Source organism: Nicotiana sylvestris, chromosome 5 (genome assembly GCF_000393655.2).
Source record: "Nicotiana sylvestris chromosome 5, ASM39365v2, whole genome shotgun sequence".
In the NCBI taxonomy this organism is placed as follows: Eukaryota; Viridiplantae; Streptophyta; class Magnoliopsida; order Solanales; family Solanaceae; genus Nicotiana; species Nicotiana sylvestris.
In genome coordinates, this window is record NC_091061.1 from 55,375,220 (window position 1) to 55,394,594 (window position 19,375).

Below are 19,375 nucleotides of genomic sequence, written 5' to 3' on the forward strand. Positions count from 1 at the left end.
CACATTATATTAAACAAGTACATCAAAAACTCCACCCCATTATATTTGTCCCCCATGCTTAACATAAAGAATCAAAATAATGTTCAATTACCAAACTACCCCTCCGACCTTATTGCAATTACAAATCTACCCCCGAATGCAATGCAATTTACCAAATTACCCCCATCAGCTCTAAACACTCAATTAATCATAACTTGACCAAAATATGATCAAGATGACCAATTTCTCAACAATCTTCAACAACAATTATATGAACACCATGAACAACACAACTCAAAATTAATGGAATGAATTAACCATATCGGGAACCAATCCTAGTTAATTTAGACCATGAATGTATGAGCAAGAACACAACAATACAAACAACAAAATACTAAATTAACAAATCAAAGACAAACATAAACTCACATTAAATCACTGGATTTAAACATGAACTTCAAACAAAGATGAACATGAATTAAATCTGTTTTTAAGCAACAAACATGACGGATTCTAACGATTCAAACAACATTAATATTTTCTGGAAAATACATAACACATGAAACAAATTGAAGAAATAATTAATTAAATTTCAATTTGAATCTAACAAACATTAAACTAACAAATATTCACTTCAACAATAATACGAACATGAAATAAACATGAAAAACAAGTAATTAATCTTTCATTTGGAATCTGAAAAATTAATTTAACAAACAACACATGAACATGAACTAAAAATTAATTCAAACGATAAACAAAACAAACATTTGCCGATTTTAGATTCGAAAATATCAAAACAAAATACGGGCAAAAAATAAAACTCGAAAATCTACTAACCGGAGATGAACAACGACGAATTCGATTGTATGGATTGTTTCGACAAACCTCAAATGGGAATAAATCTTCCCGGACTCAACAACGAACTCAACGACGAACGAACGAATGACCAAAGGAGATGGTCGTTTGGCATCGTTTGAAAACGAAGCAGAAGGCAGCAGCACCCCGAGTAGTCGATGCTTGCTCGATTGGACGGGCAGTAGTGAAACAAAGACGCGACAGTTGGGGACGGGGCAGTGCAGACTGGATGTTGCGAAGAAGATGAAGGCAGCCACCATGGACGACGATGGCAAAGCCTGAAGCAAAGCCTGAAGCAAAGCCTGAAGTAGCCTGCTTGGTTGATGACAACGCAAATGGCGAGCAAGCAGAAAGCTCGACTAGTCGGGCAGCGTCAATGGCGGGAAGGCAGTGCCGCCATGGACGACGATGGCAAAGCTCAGAGACGACTGAGCAAACAGCAGTGACACTGCTGGAGCAGGCTGAAGAAAATGAAGCAGTAGCAAACACACAAAACATGGCATCCATGGCGATGGGTTTTCCTTCCATTTTGGCCGAGGGTTTTCCGGCGAAACAACGGCGAAGCAGACGGGGAGGTCGACGTGGATGGTGGTGACGTTGGTTGTTCTGAGTAGACGAAGAGTTAGGTGAGGGCAGCCATGGTTGTGAGCTTGGAGTTTTGAGAGGATGAAGAGAGGAGGCGGATGAGTTAGTGTTTTTGGGTTTTTGGTTTTGTTATTTTTTTGTTTTTGTGTTTAGACCAAAAAATGAAGAAAGGGGTTGGGTATTGGGTTAATGGGGCGGACCGGGTCGACCCGTGTGAAGTGGACTGGGTCGTGGACAATTGTTTGGGCCTGGGGTTGAAAATTGAAGAAGTGGCCCAATCCGATTTTTATTTGTATTTTTGTTATCTTTTCTTCTTTTATTTTCTAAAACTAAATTATAAAAATACTTAAATTATTATTAAGAACTAAATTAAGTTATAAAATCGCAAATTAACTCCCAATAACAATTAACGCACAATTAAGTAATAATTAAGCATAAAATTGTTCATTTGGACATTAAATGCTAAAAATGCAAAAGATGCCTATTTTTTGTAATTTTAATTTTTGTAAAACTAATTTAATTACTAACAATTGTAGAATTAAATCCTACATGCAAAATGCGACATATTTTTATATTTTTTATTAATTTAACAAATAAGCAAACACAGACAAATACAAATAATTATCCAAAAATATCACAAAAATACTCAAAATTGCACACCAAGGAAAATCATTTTATTTTGCATTTTCTGGGAGTATTTCTCATATAGGGCAAAAATCACGTGCTTACACTTAGTGATCGACTAGCGAGATGGTACCTCCAATTTCAACAATTCAAGATTTTGTAGATCCCTCAAAAGGCTGTAAAAGGACAAGCATTGGCAGACTTCTTGACAGATCATCCGATACCTGATGACTGGGAGCTAACTGATGAACTACCTGATGAGGACGCAATGGTCATTGAAGTTCAACCCCCATGGAAGATGTACTTTGATGGTGCTGCGCATCGTGGGGGAGCCGGGGCTGGCATAGTATTTGTCACTCCTCAAGGTGAAGTCTTGCCCTACTCCTTCACCTTGACACAACTCTGTTCCAACAATATTGCTGAATATCAAGCATTAATTCTTGGGCTTGAAATGGCCATTGATATGAAACAATTGCAATTGCAAGTCTTTGGTGACTCCCAGTTAGTGGTCAATCAACTTTTGGGTAGTTACGAGGTCAAGAAGCCTGAACTACACCCATATTATGATTACGCAAAAAGGTTGATGGGGTGGCTCAGCGATGAGACTATTCAGTATGTACCAAGGAAAGAAAACAAGAAGGCTGATGCTTTAGCCGCTCTAGCTTCATCATTAGCCCTGCCTGACCAAGTGCAAGTTACCGTATGCCAAAAATGGGTAGTACCGCCGCCAAATGAGGTCAAAGGTGAAGCAAACGAACTCAAGCATCTTGTTGTTGTTTCTGAAGTTGAGAAAGAAGAATGGCAACAACTCATTATCGACTACTTATGTTATGAGATACTTCTAGAAAATCCGAGGAGAAGGGCTGAAATCCGTCGTCGTGCACCTCGCTTCCTTTACCATAAGGATACTCTATACAGAAGGTCGTTCGAGGGAGTACTCTTGCGATGACTAGGAGAAGAAGAAGCTTTCCAAGCTTTGCAAAAGGCACATTCTGGGGTATGTGGGTCATACCAGTCCGGACCAAAGCTCCAATTCCATATAAAAAGGAAGGGCTATTATTGGCCAACGATGGTAAAAGATTGCTTGGACTACGCTCGAAGATGCAAGGCTTGTCAATTCCATGCAAATTTTATTCATCAACCTCCTGAAGTGTTGCACCCGACTGTTGCATCCTGGCCATTTGACGCTTGGGGATTGGATGTTGTTGGACCACTGCCAAAGTCCTCTGGTGGGAACCTATACATCTTGGTTGCAACTGACTACTTCTCAAAATGGGCTGAAGTTGTTGCTCTTAAGGAAGTAAAAAAGGAAAATGTTGCAAGTTTCATCCGAATAAACATTATTTATCACTTTGGCATTCCACATTACATAATAACGGATAATGGAAAGCCATTCGATAATAGGTTGATGAACAAGATTTGTGATCTCTTTGGCTTCAAGCAACGTAACTCTTCGATGTACAATGCTGCTGCCAATGGTCTAGTTGAGGCATTCAACAAGACTCTATGCAACTTGTTAAAGAAAGTTGTCTCCAAATCCAAACGAGATTGGAATGACCGTATGGAAGAAGCTCTATGGGCATATAGAACGACTCATTGCACGCCAACATAGGCGACTCTTTATTCACTCGTTTATGGAGTCGAAGCCATCTTGCCACTTGAGCGTCAAATACCTTCTTTACGACTGGTTATTCAAAAAAGGATCACTGATGAAGAAAATGCTCGACTTCGATTAGCAGAGTTGGAAGCTCTTGATGAAAAGAGATTGGAAGCTCAATAGAGTCTTGAATGTTATCAAGCTCGATTGTCTCGCGCCTTCAATAAAAGAGTTCGTCCGAGATCCTTTCAAGTAGGAGATCAAGTCCTTGCCATACGAAGACCCATAATTACTTCCCATAAACCTGTAGGGAAGCTCACTTCAAAATGGGATGGGCCATATGTCGTACACGAAGCTTATTCAAGTAGGGCTTACAAGCTGGTTGATGCAGATGGTATGACAATCAGCCCTATCAATGGTAAGTTTTTGAAGAAGTATTATCCTTGAAGTCACCACGCTCCTTGACGCACGAGCCTAAACTACATGTTGCTACACTCCTAGCCCGCAAGAGTATAAACTGTGTACGGCCCAAGAAAAAAAATAGTCCGCTAGATTGAAAATCTCGAAAGAGACAGCCTAGGCAAAAGTTAGGATGTAAAAAAAAAAGTCTGCTAGGTTGAAAATCTTGAAAGAGGCGGCCTAGGCAAATCTACCCAGTCTGAACTACGGTATGACTTGATCCTCTTCACCGAGGTACGTAGGCAGCTTAGAGTTTCATTCTAAGTTCAGTCGCACAAGTTCAAAAGATACATATTGCCCCAATTGTTGTCCGAGTGAAGTATGGAGGAATGCAAAATCAAGCTAAAATGCCATCCTCTTGTGGAAATTTGATCTCATTTGATTTAAAAGGGGCAACCCTCCATGGTAAATTGATATCTTCAAGTCCGTCGGTACTCAAGTTGAAATCTTCAACTCCGTCGATCTTCAAGTTAAAGTCTTCAAATTCGTCGGTCTTAAAGTTGAAATATTTAACCCCCCAAGTTGAAGTCTTCAAGTTCGTCGGTCTTCAAGTTTCAGTCTTCAAATTCGCCGATCTTAAAGTTGAATTGTTTAAGCCCTCTGAAATCTTCGAGTTGAAGTCTGCAAAGTCCGCCAAATCTTCAAAGTTTTCCAAGTGTTCAAGTTCTTCAAGTTGAAATATTTAGGCCCTCCAAGTCTCAAGGTTGAAGTCTTCAAGTCCGTCAGTCTTCAAGTTAAAGTCTTCAAATTCGTCGGTCTTAAAGTTGAAATATTTAACCCCCCAAGTTGAAGTCTTCAAGTTCGTCGGTCTTCAAGTTTCTGTCTTCAAATTCGCCGAGCTTAAAGTTGAATTGTTTAAGCCCTCTGAATCTTCGAGTTGAAGTCTGTAAAGTCTGCCAAATCTTCAAAGTTTTCCAAGTTTTTAAGTCGATGTCGTCTTCAAGTTGAAGCTTTATTACTTTCCAATCTTAAGGTGGACATATAAGTCCCTTTGCACCTTAAGTTGGCCTCTTCGTGGGTTTGTCCTTAAAAGGAACTATAACTTTCCAATCTTAAGGTGGACATATAAGTTCCTTTGCACCTTAAGTTGGCCTCGCCGATAGTTTGGGCCACATTGAGAGTAATCTCTCATGTAGTCGGGCCACTTTGATAGTAATCTCTCCAAGAATCGGGCCATTTTGAGAGTAATCTCTCCAAGAATTGGGCCACATTGAGAGTAATCTCTCCAAGAATCGGGCCCCATTGAGAGTAATCTCTCCAAGAATCGGGCCATTTTGAGAGTAATCTCTCCAAGAATTGGGCCACATTGAGAGTAATCTCTCCAAGAATTGGGCCACATTGAGAGTAATCTCTCCAAGAATCGGGCCATTTTGAGAGTAATCTCTCCAAGAATCGGGTCACATTGAGAGTAATCTCTCCAAGAATCGGGCCATTTTGAGAGTAATCTCTCCACAAATTGGGCCACATTGAGAGTAATCTCTCCAAGAATCGGACCATTTTGAGAGTAATCTCTCCAAGAATTGAGCCACATTGAGAGTAATCTCTCCAAGAATCGGGCAAAGATGAATACTCATCCCCTCACACCCCAAGATTATCTTCTTCATGCGTGGATCATCTTGTTAAACAAGAACATATCTTTCTCGCTTGACCTACAAAAAAAAGGGGACAACAAAACAAAAAAAAAAGCACAAGAAAAGAAGAAGAAATTACCTTCGCGCCAATGCTTCCGAATAGTCAAACGTGGACACAAGGTAGCTTGCAAGCGGAGGATATTGATATTCACGATTGGAGAGCATGCGTCTATATATACAAGTGCCGATGATGGCTTGCAAAGGCATAATAACGATGTGGGAATCAGTAATATGATATGTCTCCTAGAAGGATTTGGTTACTGACGGCAGGTTAATCTTTGGTCCGTATCAATTCGGCCACTTTGAGTTGAAGTAGGATTTGGAAATTTGCAAAACACTTCGTGTACAATTAGTAATATGTGGATGACAATTGCTTATACAAATAAAATTGTTCCCATCAAGATGGCCACGTAAAGAATTTCTATGTTGAATAGAAAAAGAATAGAAAGTCTCTTTGTTGCAAAGAGCAAAAGGAGTTTCATTAATATCCAATGTAACTGATGGTTGGTCATTACATATATTCATACAATCCAAGTAACATGTTAATACTTTTCTTAATTGAAGAAAAGTGAGGATTCTATTTCGGGATAGCTTTCAAGTAATATATATATATATATATATATATATATATATATATATATATATTACGTGTACTTCAAGTCTAATCCTTGACTCTCGATCAGTCTACGCTATGATAAGCCTTGAAGTAAGGGGAATTTGTAGGCATATAAATTTTATTAAAATTAAATTCATAAAATAATTTGGACTATATTTTAAATTCAAGATATATTGGTCCAAATAAATATATGGGCTAATATAATTGAATTAATTATATAAGTCCAATATATATGGATTAAATAAATAAGTCTTAATCCATTGGGCTAGCCCATTTAATTGAGCTAAAGTGATGAGCCCACTTCAATAAGCCCAAGATGTCATCTTCCTAGAGGCCCAGTTTGATGCAACGTGTCAAATGACGTGGCGCGCTAAGTCAAGCGGAAGAGCCAATAGGACCATGCCACGTGTCAAAATGACAAGGCATGTCCAGTCACGCTAAAAGGCCAGGTGTGCAAGTGACATGTTCTGGCCAATCAAATGCGGCCATGTCACAATTTAATTTGATTGGTCGGAAAGATTTTGTTCTTATCACAACTCCTCCATTCCACAACTATAAATAGGGGTCTTCATAACTCAGAGAAGACACCAGAAGTTATAACAAGAAGCAAGAGAGAGCTCGTGGATCAAACGCCGCAAATTTCTCTACAAGTTTCAAGCTTCAAGCAATCAAGTTCAAGTTCAAGAAATCAAGTTCAAGCTCAAGAACGAAGAACAATTCAAGTATTCAAGATCAAGAACGAAGTCAAATCAAATACAAGGCGTTCAAGATCAAGGCTACTTGTTTGTGATAAAATTCGTGGCAACAATCAAAGTGTTCGTGACGGATAAATCAAATTACAATTCAAGATCAAGCTCAAAGGCCCTTGAATTTATACTAGAAAAGTAGAATCAGAGGAATCATAGAGATTGTAACACTCAAATATTTGAAATAAAATACTACGATTGTTGCGATATTTTTCGATCTTGATTTTATTTTCTCGACGCAAATTTATTGTCTACAAATTCTGGCACGCCCAGTGCAGACAATAAATTTGCGTCGAGAAAATAAAATCAAAACCGAAAAATATCGCAACAATCGTAGTATTTTATTTCAAATATTTGAGTGTTACAATCTCTATGATTCCTCTGATTCTACTTTTCTAGTATAAATTCAAGGGCCTTTGAGCTTGATCTTGAATTGTAATTTGATTTATCCGTCACAAACACTTTGATTGTTGCCACGAATTTTATCACAGACAAGTAGCCTTGATCTTTAACGCCTTGTATTTGATTTGATTTCGTTCTTGATCTTGAATACTTGAATTGTTCTTCGTTCTTGAGCTTGAACTTGATTTCTTGAACTTGAACTTGATTGCTTGAAGCTTGAAACTTGTAGAGAAATTTGCGGCGTTTGATCCACGAGCTCTCTCTTGCTTCTTGTTATAACTTCTGGTGTCTTCTATGAGTTATGAAGACCTCTATTTATAGTTGTGGAAGGGAGGAGTTGTGATAAGAACAAAATCTTTCCGACCAATCAAATTAAATTGTGACATGGCCGCATTTGATTGGCCAGAACATGTCACTTGCACACCTGGCCTTTTAGCGTGACTGGACATGCCTTGTCATTTTGACACGTGGCATGGTCCTATTGGCTCTTCCGCTTGACTTGGCGCGCCACGTCATTTGACACGTTGAACCAAACTGGGCCTCTAGGAAGATGACATCTTGGGCTTATTGAAGTGGGCTCATCACTTTAGCCCAACTAAATGGGCTAGCCCAATGGATTAAGACTTATTTATTTAATCCATATATATTGGACTTATATAATTAATTCAATTATATTAGCCCATATATTTATTTGGACCAATATATCTTGAATTTAAAATATAGTCCAAATTATTTTATGAATTTAATTTTAATAAAATTTATATGCCTACAACATGTATGATGTAAAAAATATTTACATAATTAAATTACTTATTATGTAGTAAGTAAATAACAGGTAAAACTCTTGATAAAAATAAATTGATAATCTAATAAAAATGGTAAGTATCCACTATCACACAATAAAATTTATTAATAGTATGCAGATATTTTTTAGTGTCACTATGTATAATTTAATTATTTTTTCTATTGGCTAAATTATTGACTACAGCCTGGCTTTCTTCTTCTCTTTCCTTCAATTTCTCTTCTTTTCTTTTTGTTTTACCTTTTCCCATGCTCTTTTGTTATTTGAATTCAGTTTAGTGCTCATCTCCCCAAATTGACGTATTCTGAATTATATGACCATCCACTGACAGAGTAAAAATGAAAATATAGTGTATTACATTATCACCGCAATTTAATCAAATAAATTAGTGTATTACTTACTATATATTTCAAATTATCTTATTAGATTTGTTATGACAAATTACATGTTATTGTAATTTAACTTAATCTGATTGTATGCAAATCTATACCCAATCAATAAACTTAAACTCTGATTGTTACACAATCAATGAACATAAATTTACTAGTATTGTTTTTGTAAGAATATTATAAAATCTATGCACGGACATAACAAAAGAAAGATTTACAATATCAGATCACTTAAAAGGTAATTATAACTAATTTTTACACAAATATCAATTAATAACGTGACAAAAATAGGAAGCAATCTTTTATAACATATTAAAATATACTCATACTGTAAAAGTTTTACTACTATCAAATTATATACTCTGTGGTGCTTGACTGAGCACGAAATTTAATATAGAAAGACTTTTTAAATAAGCCAGAAATGTTTGAGTAATTATAAGTCATCCTATTTAGGTTTATAATGGATCTTTTGAAGTTAGATTATTATTAAATATAGAAAAATATTTTTTTTTTTAAAAATTAACTAAAATGAAAGAGTATAAAGAATGTTAGGTCAGCTCATATGTGACTTCATTCATTCAGTTGTAGTGACAAAAGGTTCAAAGGAAGACACCAAAAAAGAAAATTAAGGGCAGTGGGTCCCATTCACAACAGCCCCCAAATTAATGTACAATTCCCACTATCTTTCCACCAAGAAAGGCACCTTCCCTTCAATCACTCTCTTTTTCCTCTCAACCCTTATTATTACTCTCTGTGTGTGTGAGGCCCTTTCCCCACTCCATAACCACTCTTTTCCATTGAACAACAAAAACATAGCCCTCTTTACAGTCAACTCTTTACCCATCTTCTGTCCCTTTGTTTTGTCCCTTTTGTCTCTCACCAAACCTTTCAATTCTTGTGTAATATTTTCCTAACATTCTTGCCCCCCCCCCCCCCTTTTTTGTTTTTAAAAACAGTTTTTCTTGTAATTTTTGAATGTTAGAGCTAAGTGAAGAACAATTGCTGAAAGTTTGAACCAGAAAGGTGGCAAAGTTTCTATTTTTTCGATGTTTTTCTTTTTTTCCTTCTAAATTGACTCATATTTGGAGGAGGAGAAAAAAGTGGGTTATAGTTTTTGGGTGTTGTGCAAACCTCTTTCCCATTTTTTGTATTGCCTCAAGTATTATTGCCTTTTTGGTGAATGAACCTTTTTTATACTTGTAAATCTAGATTGTTAGGGTTAATGAAGAACTGCTACTGAAAATTTGTACGCCTTGCCTTATATTTGGAGGAAAAAAAGTGGGTTAATTGGTGTTTTTGGAGAAAAGGGGAGAAAAATTATCTCACTGCTTTGAGTTGAGTGGAAGTGAAAGTGTGATAATGGTGAGGAAACATGGATGGCAGCTACCAGCACACACCTTTCAGGTCTGATTTATGTTGATAATTGCTTTCCCATTTGATAATTATTGTCCTTCTGATTGCTCTATTAGTAGTGATTACTCATTGATAGTATTGACTTACACTTCTGGTATGTGACTTGTGAAATTTGAGGAGTTCAGTTGTTAAGAAGGTGCAAGTAGCACCCATTGAGGTTAGAGAGAGAGAGAGTCCTTTGAGATGGTTTGGTAGGACATCAGCCTACCGATGAAACTATGGTGAGTGAAGGTGATAATAGGGGACGGGTTGACCTAAAATTACATGGAAGTAAGTTGTCTAGAAAAACCTACAAGCAAAAGATCCATATAGGTTATATGTACAAGTTGGGAATCAGTTTTAGATGATAACCTGAGTTGAGCTTAAATGAAGCAGTGGGGATCCATATAGCCGACCCAAACTTGTTTGGAACAGAGGCGTGGTTGTTGTTAGTAGTTGTAGTTGTTTAGACTTTTTCAGCAATTATGTTGTGCACAGCTGTGAGGATTAGAAATTGCTTTATGGTCTACCCTTCTAAGGTGGTTTTTCTGTTTTTATCCATTAGTGAAATAAAGCTCATGAAGAAAGGAGAAACAACAAATGTAGGTTAAGGCAACTTTACTGTCAATGGTTAATAATTAGCATATGGTATGTCTTTTGAAATCTCAGGTTGCCAACCTTTGCAATGGACAGTTATATCATTAAGGATAAATGCAAATCCTAGATGAGTTTGTTTGGATTAAGATGCTATCGAAGTTTAACTTGAGAATAACTAGGAATTTGTAATATGAAACTTGGTTCCTTTTTCAAAAGTTTGCAAGTTTTCCTCGTAAAGAAGAGAAGGCCGAATAGCTTATCAATTTTGGCGACCTCTTGGCACTGATGATCTTTTTTCGGATAGGTTGATTCCCAGCAGTTGGAATTAAGAAATGGATTTAGGAATATTAAAATGAAATGGTCAATATTAGTTAAGGATAATCTTTAGGTAATTCACATTCTTGATGTAGAAAAAGAAATGCATCATGTTTCTGACATTCAGGAAACTTGTGACAATGGAAAATTAGTTCTTCACCATATAATCCTGACATTGTTTGGTAATTTTAGTTTACAGATCTCAGTTTTTCTTTCTTTTGCAAACATTGTAAATGTCAGTGATTTGCTATCAGAATGTAATGGCAATGGCCTTTCAAATTTGGCTTAGTTGTGTAAAATACTTTAGTTGTGCCTATGCAATATGTGGCCTAAATGTTGGACTCTTGATTTTGCAGGTTGTTGCTATAACTGTATTTTGCTTGTTAGTAGTCGCATTTTATGCTTTCTTCTCCCCTTTCCTCGGAGGACGCATTTGGGAGTATGCTTCAATCGCAGTTTATTCACCAGTGGTATGTGATACGAGTAATTTTATACGTATCTGCTATATATGCATCTCTTGCATCTGCTTTCTTTAGCTGTTAGTTTAGAAAAAGACAAACAAAATCTTGGTCATTTGGTCTTGAAAAACTTTTTGGAAAGTATCTTCTAGTTGGTCATTTTTCTGAACTTCAATTATGTGTATCTGGATCTTCATTCATCATTTGGCTAAATGCTATTATTCTCATCCTACTGTTGCTGGACATTGTTGGGACGACCATGGAGAACCTGCTCTGATTCTATTACGTGTCTCTGGATCTTCATTCATTATTTTCGCATGCTAATTTGTCCTAATCTATGTGACAAGCTCTCTGTTTTTGGACATCCCCAAAATATTTGACTATTTGGTCAAATTCAAATGAAACGTGATATGATGTTTCTACAATGAAACAAACTTTAAAAATGGATAAAACAACTTTGAAAATAAATTCATTCTATTACTACCATATTATAAATCAAAATAGCTTCTTAATCTCCATGTCTCGTCAAATATTGGTTAAAATCATGGAACTGAGGGAGTGTTATTTTGTAAATTTACCTAAGATTACTTGATCCTTATGTCATATTGCAGGCACTGCTTGTTTTTATTCTTTATGTTCGGAGTACTGCAATCAATCCTGCAGATCCAGGCATTATGTATAAATTTGATTCTGGACGAATGAATAACACCAACTCAAATCATGGGTTGTCTGCAAGAGATCTGCCTGGGAAATTTGATGAACATAGTAATGATGCACGTTCTTCTCTGTCGTCAGCTTCAAGAAGTTCCATTGGCACTGCTAACGCTATCAAAAAAGGTCAACTAGAAGCAGGGAGATTAGATAAGCAAGTGGTTTCTTTGAATAGAAAGTCTTCTTGTTGTAGGATTGGAGGAGTCTTTTGCTTTTTATTTGTACATGAGGATTGCCGCAAAACAGATGGAGCTGCTGAGGAGGAAGTGGCAGGTGAAGATGCTCTGTTTTGCACATTGTGCAATGCTGAGGTAGATAATCTAATTTTTTTTTTTTTTATCTTTTATGATTTTGAGCCCGTTTTGATTAGCTGATTGTAAATAGCTGATAAGCTTGAAATGCTGAAAAGTTTTTTTAAGTGTTGGAATTGATTTTTGAAAATAAGCATTTACGTGTTTGGATAGAAGAGTTGAAACTGATAATAAGCACTTCATGTGTTTGATTAAAAAGTGCTGATAAGCTATTCTTTTGTTAAAATGACTAAAATACCCTTGTTTTTTTTCAAAAGATTATAAATTAAAAAATTTCTTTGTAAAGAAAAGAATTAACAACGAATATGGAATGAAGAGAAACTCAAGAAATTTATTTTGGGAAAAGTATTTTGTGAATTAGAAAATATTATTAAGGATAAACTAGTGAAAATTTTGGTTAAACTAAAAGTGCTTATAAGCTGAAAAGCCATAAGTTGGGGGTGACCAGCTTATGACTTATGGCTGATTTTAGCTTATAAGCACTTTGGGTGTTTACTGTTTACCAAACGCGTAGATAAGACAAAAGGTGCTTATAAGCCAATAAGCCAAAAGGTATTTATAAGCCAGTTTGACCAGCTTATAACTTAGCCAAACGCCCTCTTTATCACGTGCTTTTCATCATTTGAGATGGACATAGTTTGAAGCTTGCATGATACCCTAGTTGCAGAAAGTAATGCATGGAAAGTTGCTCTTAGTGTGTTACATAAGCCACAAGAGAAAACATTTACATAAGTCGATAAAGGCTTGGATGCACATTTTAGAATTCACATGTATAACAGCATAAGATTGAAAACAACCTTAACGTCATGGATGAAATATGTTGCTACAATGCTATTATGCCAATATCTTAATATCATATGTAATATGTGGGAAAACTATATCTATGCGTGCAACTTAACATATCATTGACAATGACGTTGAATGGGGATTTCAAGTCAGGAGATGGACTGGGAATTGTCTTTCTTGCATTGAACTGTGAAAATAAAGAAGAATGGAGAACTTGTCTTTAATGAGAATGTACTAGAGGAGCTCCTCTAATAGGAGTCTTAGGCTACCTTAGTGTAAATAATTGTATGCACGGTGAGGTTAGTGATTATTTTTCACAAGTAAATACATAATATTCTACATCCTACCTATTCTGAACCGGACACATTTTAACATATAGCTTCATACATTCTCTTGACTTTTAACTCTTCATAGACTATTTCACAACATGATCTGCTGCACAAATTGAGAGATTTGATAGTTTATAAATATGGACGGGGTAGGTACATCCACGTGTATGCAGAAAAACTCAACAGCACATGGCCATTTTATGCTCCTTCTGTTTCTGTCCTAGTTTTTCATTTTTTTTAATAACCAAGAAATCTCCGAGATAATGCTAGTTCTGTTTGTCCTAGTTTTGTGGCTTAGGCATGTGACTCAGTGCAGATTCCCATTGTGGGGTATGTAGACCACTTTACATATGTGCTTGTGGACGACGTAGACATAACACCCTATAAACTCTGACTGCTTGGTGTGCTGCAGGTGCGCAAGTTCAGTAAACATTGTCGAAGCTGTGATAAATGTGTGGATGGATTTGATCACCATTGTCGGGTATACATCTCAGTCATCTATGGTACATCTTATTCTGATTTCTGTTACGGAACCCACTTTTTTATAATTTTTACCAGGAAGCTAACCATATTTATTGAATGGACAGTGGCTCAACAACTGTGTTGGGAGGAAAAACTATGTTACCTTTATATCACTGATGGCCACCAGCTTGGTCTGGGTATGTTTGAGGCAAATCAGTTACAACAGAATGATTGTGTTTTCATCAGTGAATCACTCTCACACTTTTTTGCAGCTTGTTACTGAAGCTGGAGTTGGAATTGCTGTTATGGTACGATGCTTTGTACACAAAAAGAATATGGAGGCTGAAATAGTTGATAGACTAGGGAATGGTTTTTCCCTGGCTCCATTTGCAACTGTTGTGGTAACTTTTACATGAGATATACTTGCACTGAGCTCACTATTCTGACTGGTTAATGAGAAAAGAATGCCTGTTCATAATTTGTGATGCATATTGACTTTTTTATGCAGGCTGTATGTACAGCAGTTTCATTACTTGCTTGTGTTCCTTTAGGCGAGCTTTTCTTTTTCCACATGATACTGATAAGAAAGGTAGATTGTTGATGATTTCCTCTTTGTAGTTTGAATTGGAAAATAAAGTTTTTGGGACAATGTCAAGATTTGAGATTTTGCCTTAAAATGCCTATATCCTTAACCACAACTGGAGCATATTTTTATTTTTTTTAAATTAATTATCCACCTCCATCGAGTATGGATAAGGTCTTATAAATAACTACTGGAGCATATATAAAGGAGGATTATTGAGTTTCGAAGATCTGCAGTGAAAACTTATTCTGATTCTTTTGTCAAAATTACCTTGCGGTCAGGGCATTACAACGTACGAGTACGTCGTAGCTATGAGGGCCATGAGTGAGGCACCGGCGGGAGCATCTGTAGATGAAGAAATGCCGAACATTGTATACTCTCCATCAGGGTCAGCTACAACTGGCTTCAGCGGTGGAAGTTCTTTGGGCCTGCAATACAAAGGAGCATGGTGCACCCCTCCTAGGGTGTTTGTTGATTATCAGGTATTATTAGTATCAACTATCAACTGAAAAAGTTTTAAGTACTGAAAGTTCAAGTCTCCGTTGGTTGGCAAATAGGATGCCTTTATCCTTCTTTTGTTTGCTTCTTTGAAACCTCTACTCCTGTTGTCTACATGGAGCATCTCTTAGAAATAGTGAACGTAGGGCCCGAAGAGTGACAATTATGTCCTTTAAGATAAAAAACACATAATTTTAATTAAAATTTATATTTCTTTTCATAAAAATAATCCATAGAGGCTAAGTTTCTCCTTGAATAGTTTTAATCTATGTTGCCCGAACTTTTAAAAAACGCTGCGTGGTGCGCGTTGGATCTTACAGAAGTAATGCTTTTTTGAGGATCTGATACGGGTGCTGCATCATTTTTTTGAGAGTCCAAGCAATATAGGTTTTAATTAACGGAAAAGGGTCAAATATGCCCTTATACTATTGAAAAAGGTTTAATATTATCTTCCGTTATACTATCAGTCCAAATATATCCCTAACGTCATACTATTGGTCCAAATATATCCCTGACATGATGAAAGCGGTACAAACCTACCCTTCCTCCGTTAACTGCCTCCCCTATGAACACATTTTATTGCTATCTCACCATTTCACCCTATTTGCAACTACCAAATTCAATTACTTTGAAGTTCTATCATTATTTTGAAGACTTCACTGCTCTACTTCCTCTTGCTTTTCAAAATACTTGTTGCTTCTCCGGCCGATCCTGAAATTGTACGTACCTTTCACTTGACCTTACAATTTTGTGTTTTATTTTACATTTCCTTGAGTTGCCGCTGAATTTGTAAGATCTATTTAGGAAAAATTTAGTAGTACTTTTATTTTAACATAAAACGTAAAGAGAGAAAATGGTAGCCTTCCAGAAATGTGGTTGAAGAGAAAGAAACAAAAAAAATTAACTCTCGTGTCTAGGTTGTTTTTCTTTCTCACCATGGTCAATTTTGAAACCTTAAACTAGTTTGCCAGTATCTTTGCTTAGTTTTTTATATAAAACAAAATGTATTTTTGTTCGTATAAGCATGAATTTTGAATAGCAAAATTAGAATTTTCTCGGTTCACATTGTTTCATATTATCTTTAGTTGTTAGCATTTCTTTTGATATAGTTTGTTTGTATATCTATGATCTGTGATTTTTCTTCAAATGAACGAGAAAGAAAGGTTGTGGGAAAGGGATGAAAATGGGAGTATAATGGTGAGGTGGTAATGAAATGTTGTCATAGGGAGGCAGTTAACGGAGGAATGGCAGGTTTGTATCACTTTTATGATGTTAGGGATATATTTGGACCGATAATATGACGTTAGGGATATATTTGGACTGATACTATAACGGAGGGCAATATTAGACCTTTTTCAATAGTATAGGGGCATATTTGACCCCTTTCCGTTTAGTTAATGAATTAACCTGCCTGGACCTGAATGGTTCTGATAAAGAATGAGGCTTATGAAAAAGAAAGGTGTTAATTTGGGAATTCCAATCAAACGAAATCACATAACACTGACCTTATGGATGATTTATCCAAAATCTTTCTGTAGCTCTCTCTTTTTGGTATGATACTACAAGATACAGAAAAAGTTGTTTGTCTCTTTGTTGCCTCACAACCTTCGTTGCCGCCGCCTCTAACTCCCATTTATCATTATTATATACCTAGAAATTAAGTAGTACTTTTTTGGTTTCTGCAAACTCCAAACTTTCTAGAATTTCAAAATTAGGCATTTTTATTCTTCCAGAGTTCATATTACTCTGCTGGGTGGGTGCATCATCACTTTAGACACGTGTGCATTAGGTGCTTTGATTGCCATTTCACTATCCATTTAGATGGGTAATAGATTTTTTGATACGAAAATCCTATCCACTGTTACTTTGGGACTTTCTGTGTGCCATACATTTAACAAATTACTCTCGATGACTTAGCATAAATAGTTATATTTGATGTAATGTAGTATCGATGTCCCACATCGGGTAAATACAAAGCTTGATGTTCTGTATTTACCCAATGTGGGACTCTGATGTTCTGACTTGTCTTTGAATTGATGAGCAGGAAGAAGTTGCACCTCAGTTAGAGCCTGGAATGGTCCCATCAACAGTTGATCCAGATGCAGCTGGTTTTGTTGAAAAGGGAAACAAGGGACCTAAGCGGCCTGTTAAGATCAGTGCATGGAAACTTGCAAAATTGGATTCCAGTGAAGCCATGAGAGCTGCAGCAAAAGCTAGAGCATCCTCATCTGTTCTACGCCCTATAGATAACCGTCGTTTTGATCCTGAATTGAGCTCCAGTGAGAACATGAGTGTCAGAAGCAGTATCAGTGCTGATACCGGAGGAAATAGGGACGTAAGAAATGAATTGAGGAATTCACTTGCTCCTAGTCAAGGTAGCCGGGACGAGTATGAAACTGGAACTCACAGTGTCAGTAGCTTTAGCAGTCCGAGCCATGTGCATGAATCAGTCACACTAAGCCCTCTCCCACAAGCTCACAGCTTAGGCCATCTCAACGCTGCCATTGTCCCGGAGAGGGCCCGAACTTCTCGGGCTGCACTCCCTAATCATAACCACCAAGTCTTACATTCTTCAGAATTTGATGAGAAGATCATGCAGAGGAATAGTACCACCGATCCGTTATTGCTTTCAGCTCCTGCCCCTGCAGCTTCTCTGCTCAGAGATGTTAAACGAACATCTGTTGTTTGGGACCAAGAAGCTGGAAGGTATGTGTCTGTTCCGGTATCAGCTTCAGATGCTCGTACAAGGCCGTCCATGCAAGGAGGATCATCAAATCCTAATGCTGTATCTGCTTGTAATGACAAGAGGGCAGCCCCTCCCCCTCGAGAACCTTCACAGCCTCCCGCAAAGCCTCCAGTCGAGCAGTCAGAAAAGCTAACATATACTGGAGAGTCAATATTCTTTGGTGGTCCACTTTTGCGCGGTCCCATTAAGGACGGACTGAGAAATGAGAGGGGCTCTGGTTCTAGAGATGGCCAAGAGAGGCTGCCATTTAATTTGCCTCGCGAATCCAGGTTCAAAAGGGATGCTGCCTCCCATCAACTTCCCGTGTTCCTTCCTGGTGATGTCGAGTCAAATAAGTAAAACTTCGGGGACTTAGCGATGAATGTTCACTTTGCGTTTGCCCTTGCATAGCAAGGGTTGAACAGAAGAAACCCCTCGAGCTATAGCTGGTTTTGGCATTCCAGGAACCTTGCAGTCTGTTGCAGCAACTGTACATTCCGAGGTTCCGGTGGTTTCTTCTCGACGGATTGTCTAACTTAACACGGCAGAAAAATGAATGTAGTGTTGAGGAGATGCACTCCTAGTTCCCTCTCTGAACCTTTTGTGTGTAGAGCTGAACTTGAATGGTAGAGTTAGCTTCTTGTAGCAATTTTGCAATGAGAATTCTCAGACTTCATTACCTTTTTTCTTTTGACCGAAATCAGACTATATTACCTGCACGGTGCAATTTGGTTCTTATTTTATGCCATATTTATATTACCTGCACAGTGCAATTTGTTTCTTATTTTATGCCATAATATTACCTGCACGGTATAATTTGTTTCTTATTTTATGCCATATTTACTGAATACCGTATTACTTTTTCTAGACCATTGAAAACCCAATCCAATTGATAATACGACTTTGATTATAAATACCAATACGGAATATCTATTAATCTTCGTTTGATATATATATATATATATATCAACAACAAATCAGATATATGGACGGTTAAAGATTTTAGGCTGAATACATATAGAGACGCCTAAAGTTGCCATGATATTTCATTTGGACTATATATATATCAACAACAAATTAGATATGGACTGTTAAAGATTTTAGGCTGAATACATATGGAGACGATTAAAGTTGCCATGATATTTTATTTAGACACTTTAACTAGAACTTGTTCTGATTGAACACTTATAGTAGACTCAAAGTGTACCAATCAGACACATTTCGCATTGACTTGAAAATATTTCAAGCTCTTATCTGTAAGCACTCGTTTAATAACTTTAGTGTGAAAGATGAACCTAAGAAATGTAATGACCCGCTCGGCCGGTTTGAGAATTAGCGTCATGTTAGGTGGCTTAAGGTCTCAAGCAGCTTCGTATAATGTATTATGACTTGCTTGTGTGGTTGAGTTCGGTTTTTGGATGATTTGGGATTGAGTTGGAAGAACAATTCTTGTTTTAGAAGCTTAAGTGAAAAGAGTTGACCGGAGTTTGACTTTTGTGTAGACGACTCCGGAGTGGTGT

General features: G+C 37.0%; 1 protein-coding gene across 1 annotated transcript; it reads left to right on the top strand.

The window, feature by feature from the left end:
- Positions 1-9,378: 9,378 nt before the first annotated feature.
- On the top strand, positions 9,379-18,622 carry LOC104227837 (probable protein S-acyltransferase 19). The gene is made up of 9 exons (XM_009780189.2): positions 9,379-10,092; positions 11,349-11,462; positions 12,062-12,472; positions 14,000-14,068; positions 14,175-14,246; positions 14,322-14,450; positions 14,558-14,638; positions 14,914-15,114; positions 17,175-18,622. The coding sequence occupies exons 1-9, from the start codon at positions 10,048-10,050 to the stop codon at positions 18,213-18,215; spliced, it is 2,163 nt and encodes a 720-aa protein (XP_009778491.1). The 5' UTR covers positions 9,379-10,047; the 3' UTR covers positions 18,216-18,622.
- The last annotated feature ends 753 nt before the right edge of the window (positions 18,623-19,375 follow it).